This window comes from Lacerta agilis, chromosome 16 (assembly GCF_009819535.1).
Source record: "Lacerta agilis isolate rLacAgi1 chromosome 16, rLacAgi1.pri, whole genome shotgun sequence".
Lineage (NCBI taxonomy): Eukaryota > Metazoa > Chordata > Lepidosauria > Squamata > Lacertidae > Lacerta > Lacerta agilis.
The window spans coordinates 24,557,505-24,562,897 of NC_046327.1; the positions used below are offsets into that span (position 1 = coordinate 24,557,505).

The following is a 5,393-nucleotide window of genomic DNA, read 5'->3' on the forward strand; positions in this document are numbered from 1 at the left end:
GAGTGGTATAAATTTTCTGTATTATAATATTTGTTTTGTAAAACTTTTTTGTTACAACCTTTGTTAAAATTTAGAGGAAAAATCAATAAAAATCTTTTACAAAAATAAATAAATAAATAAATAAATAAATAAATAAATGTGGTCCACCTTGAGAAGGAACTGGCAAACCACTCCAGTATTTTGCCAAGAAAACTCCATGGACATAAAACAGGAGAAGCTTTGAGAAGAAAGTGAGGGTTTCCAAGGCATGCTCTGGTTCATGGGGTCACGGAGAGTCGAACACCACTAAGATGACTAAACAACAACGAATACTCCTTAACTTCTCAGTTGGCAACCAGCTACCTCCACATTTGCCTCAAATGTTGGTTTAGATTAGACAAAAGTTGGTTTAGATTAGACTAAAGTCTATTACACAATGTCCAGTGAATTTGAGAGTTTTATCAGAAAATTAGTTTGGAATGGGATCTCTGAGGCTTGTTTAAAGCAGCAGGATGTTTACATCAAAAATCAGGAATAAGAAATCCCTCAGAAATGTTGGCAAAACCCTCTGTAGACGGAATCTAGTCATGTTCTTCTTCCTGCCTCTGTGGATTAATAATTTGTTCCTGGTCCCCATTTGGATGGGCCCAGAAGGTTATGTAAACATACATACTGTATTAGGAGTCACTGCTGACATGCTTTTCTGGGTTCATAATTGCCAGAGTAATTTCGAGGCTCAAGGCTACCAATATGAGTCTGACCAAACTGCGGGAGGCAGTGGAAGACAGGAGTGCCTGGCGTGCTCTGGTCCATGGGGTCATGGAGAGTCGGACACGACTGAACGACTGAACAACAACAACAAATTTCGAGGCAGAGGTGTTCTATGGTCTTGATGGATGCCATCAATAGTACAAATCCAAGAAGGGGAAACAACTTGGCAATTTCTTTCAAGCCTCTGTAATCTGGGTACGTAATGAGAAAGCCAAAGTTTACATTTCATTTAAAAAATGTGAATAACTGAAAACACCTTTCTGTGTGCTGCACTCCCCATAAAACTTACTGTAGCCTCTGGATGGCCTGAGACTGATGGCTTTCAGGGTTTCCCATCCAAGGTCTTCTACAAAACCGACCTAATCAAGAATAGGATGTAGCTGTTTGAACAAGATAGGCTAGTGGATTGCTGTTTCTCATTCATTCAAGTCGGTATGTGTTTTACTTTTCCAGTATAATGATAGTGTCTTAAGCCATTTTAGCTCTGCTGCTAATTTGTGAGTGTTACTTTAACTCAGTCTCAGAATCTTATTCTTCTGCAGCTCCCATTTGTTTTCAGCTACAACTTCTCTGTCCGGAGACAATTCTGGATTATGTCAATTCTTACTTCATCCAGGAGAAATATCTTTATACATATATTACAAACACAATGGTGAATTTCTTTGCTGTCTATCTCACTTCAATGAACACTGTAACAAGCTGAAAACACCAGTGGCCTCCACTAGCAATAGTATGTCTCTACCAATTTGTCTTAAAACAGACCTCACCTCCTGTCTGTAAAAGAGTAAATGGGGTATCTTCCTTTAATATAGCCTGGAGTAGAGGCAGACCATACATTTGACTAGTGGAATATGAGGGAGGCATTATTACTCCATGGTGAGTTCATTTATTAAATTTCTGGTAGACAGCATTTGCTGTAGCATCTGTTTGATGCTACAGCAATGATTCGGTATGATGATGTTATGCTCCAGAAAAATGTTTAGATCATATTTAATGGATTTCGTGCCCGCCCCCCACAGGTTGGAGTTCTGCTTCTGTTTTCCTTAGGTTTCAGTCCTGGACACATGATTTATTTTTATTTTTGCCTGTTTTGGGTGAGGGGTCTGAACATGGCCAATTCTTCTTCTATGAAATTGTATTTTGCAGTGCCCACAATGTCATCTTAGGTTCCCAAATGTTTCCTGAGGCCTACAAGGGTTGGGGACCCCTGCTGTATGCTGTTATATTTTACATGGTGCCTGTTTCCTCCTCTGTAGTGTCAGGAAAAGATGAGGAATCAAACCGAAGTGACAGAATTTATCCTCTTGGGTCTTTCCAACAGCCCAAAGATGCGCATTGTTCTCTTTGGGATTTTCTCTGTGGTCTACAGCATAACACTAGCTGGCAACGGGATTTTCTTGATGCTTATTTGGCTGGATTCTCGACTCCACACACCCATGTATTTCTTCTTGAGCCACCTCTCTTTTGTGGACATCTGGTACACAACCAGCACTGTTCCTCAGATGCTGTCCAATCTCTGGAGCCCAAAGAAGACCATCTCATTTTCTGGCTGTGGTGCTCAGATCTACCTCTTCCTGGGTCTTGGCATCACTGAATGTGTGCTCCTTGCTGTGATGGCGTACGACCGGTTTTTAGCAATATGTCACCCTCTGCGCTACACACTCATTATGAACCATAGAGTCTGTGTCATGTTGGCGGCGTCATCTTGGATGTGTGGCTTCCTCCTTGCCATGGTGCACGCAGTCCAGACTCTACAGATGCCTTACTGTGGCCCAAATGTCATTGACCACTTCTACTGTGACATATTGGCTCTGCTGAAACTGGTCTGTGCTGACACGCAACTCAACGAAATCATTGTGTTTGTGGTTGGTGTCCTCATTCTTCTGTGCCCCTTCTCCTTCATACTCACCACATATGTACGCATCCTAGCAGCCATCTTGCAGATCCGTTCTGCCGAAGGCAGGCACAAGGCTTTCTCCACATGTGCGTCCCACATGGCTGTGGTGGCAATGTTTTATGGAAGTGCTATGTTCATGTACATGAGGCCTGGTTCAAGCCACTATGCAGAGCACGACAAAATGATATCCTTGTTCTATAGCGTTGTCACTCCCATGTTCAACCCCATGATTTATAGTCTAAGGAATAAGGAAGTAAAGGGGGCATTGCTGAAAGTGCTACAGAGGTGCAAACCCTCTCATGGAGCATGACATGTTCTTTAGGGTTAGGGTTAGTTGTCTGTGATGACAAGGTGTGAGATGCTCTGTACATTACTTTACTTGGAGAACTCCAAATGGCTTGTAAACCAAAATGCTTAAGCAGATGGTCTGTGGCCAACGGTGGTCCTTCTAAATGCGGGGGGGGGGGGGCAAATGTAATCAGATTGCACAGTCCCACCAGTTGGAGAATACAAAATGACAGCTGGATGGAAAAGCTCTGAAGATTTGGAAAAAGGACAGACGAGAATACAGAGTTTAGGGACAAATATCTGAAAAGTCTGCCTGGAGAGGAAAGTAAATGTAGGGTAAAGTCATACATATGCTGTCTCTCTACAGCAGGCACCCCCAAACTCGGCCTTCCAAATGTTTTGGGACTACAGTTCCCATCATCCTTAGCTAACAGGACCAGTGGTCAGGGATGATGGGAATTGTAGTCCCAAAACATCTGGAGGGCCGAGTTCGGGGATGCCTGCTCTACAGGATTACATTATAATCCTGTTTAAGAGGAGTATGTATCCCACCTTATCTTGGCATCCAAGAAGGAGAAGATCTGCTGATTTGCTGCTGTGATCTTGGCCTTATTCCACATCATCTTTCGCACTCCAGCTAGACATGACTGATGTCTACACAATGGAAAGAATTCTGTATCGGTGCTTGATTATCTAAAAGATACAACACAACTTACATAAGCAGATCCACGTGCATAAATGTTTATAAAGATAAATCAATGAATGCTTGAAAAAAAGGACAAATGCCTTTGCAGCAAACTTTTTGAGCTAGAGTCACTCACCCTGCTATGTCTTCTTCTCAGCAATTTTTGGCTTAAGCATGCAGATGCATATGTTGGCATTCAACGTGGTCTGTCTAAGTTCACCTTGCTAGAAGTGGAAAATATTTGTTCCCATTGCTATTGGGAGGGGGAGGGAGACTGCTATGGTCTTGGTGTTTCTGGGTTCCATTCAGCATTTAACAGTGTTGGTTTTATGTGTTGATTTGTAAGCATGGGTGAGATTTGTGTGGTGCATGGTAAATATAAAAAAACACTTCTTCTCTATTTACCTTCCAGTTAGTTTCATGACTAACTTAGCCATGAAACTAACTGAGAGTCTTTCATCAAATTATTCTTTTTCAACCTAACCTACCTCATAGGTTTGTGAAGGTAAAAGAGCGTACTATGTACTATGTTCTAAGAGGAAGTGTAAAGTAACATTGGGGTGGGTGAGTGGGTGGGTGGGTGGATGGATGGATGGATGGATGGATGGATAAATAAATAAATAAATAAATAAATAAATAAATGCATTCCATGTACAGAAGCTGAGTTGAGTCTGTCTTGAACACTTGGTGGTGTCCTCACTCTGCCTAATGGTTGGGCTGACCCTGCTCTCCCTTCTTGTGGTCCATCTTTTAACTGGATGAAGACTTAGCAGCCCTTCAAACAGAGGGTTGTCCTCTATAAAGTAAGGTGTGTGGCCACCCTAGCAGCCAGTCAGGGGCCACAGCATCAGGAGTTGTGACAATAGGTTGAGCAAGGGTTGCTGGGAAGAAGGAGGAGGAGGAGGAAGAAGAAGAAGAAGAAGAAGAAGAAGAAGAAGAAGAAGAAGAAGAAGAAGAAGAAGAAGAGGAAGAAGAAGAAGACTGGGATCTATCTTGGGCTGGCTGGCTGAAGGCTGGCTGCACTGCTGTGGGGGACAAGCCCCTCTTGAAATGACCATGCTATAAGATCTGGACTCCCTGCATGTAGGCTGAAGGTGCAAATAGGTGAATAAACCATATTTCTTAAAGCTATGAGAGTCTCTGCCATGTCTCCAAAGGAACAAAGACCCGGGGTGTGCCTGGAACCTCATGGGCTCTTGCCACCACTCAGCAGAGAGAGGGGGAGGCCCCCAACTTTTGCAATATTATTTAGATTTTTTAATTGCTTTCATTTTTTAACATTTGCCAAGGAAGCTCATAACTAATGACCCTAATCCAATTCAGTATTGGGTGGGTGTTAAACAGAGTAAGTAGACCCTGAGAACTATGTATAATGGATTGAACTGTATTATGGATTGAATGTGAGATGGGGCAAATATTGCAGTGGACAGACACTGATGATGCCTTAGGTCAGCCATTGGTGAGAAGATGATGATATACATCAATACCGTCAAGTTATATCAAAGAGAGCTTCCCTGCATGAAGAAGGAATGGGGACAGTGCTTCAGAATTGCTCTACATGAACACAATTGAAGATAACATGGCTCAACAATTTTGGGTTCTTCCTAAAAAAAAAGCTCAATAGCGGAATCTTACTTTTTGAAATATGGCAACCGTATACAATAGATATTCAAGGCAAAATGTGTCTATTAGTGACACATCCTAGTTCTCAAACTATTGAGTCCTAAACTTCTGATGTAGTTCATTAGTGCATCTTACTTCATTAAACTCAGC

The 5,393-nt window shown here is 42.2% G+C and overlaps 1 protein-coding gene across 1 annotated transcript; it reads left to right on the forward strand.

Annotated features, from left to right (window-relative positions):
* Nucleotides 1–2,015: 2,015 nt before the first annotated feature.
* LOC117061141 (olfactory receptor 2A12-like) lies at nucleotides 2,016–2,957 on the forward strand. Its single transcript, XM_033173824.1, has one exon. It carries the CDS (start codon nucleotides 2,019–2,021, stop codon nucleotides 2,955–2,957), a length of 939 nt encoding a protein of 312 aa, XP_033029715.1. The 5' UTR covers nucleotides 2,016–2,018.
* Nucleotides 2,958–5,393: the final 2,436 nt, after the last annotated feature.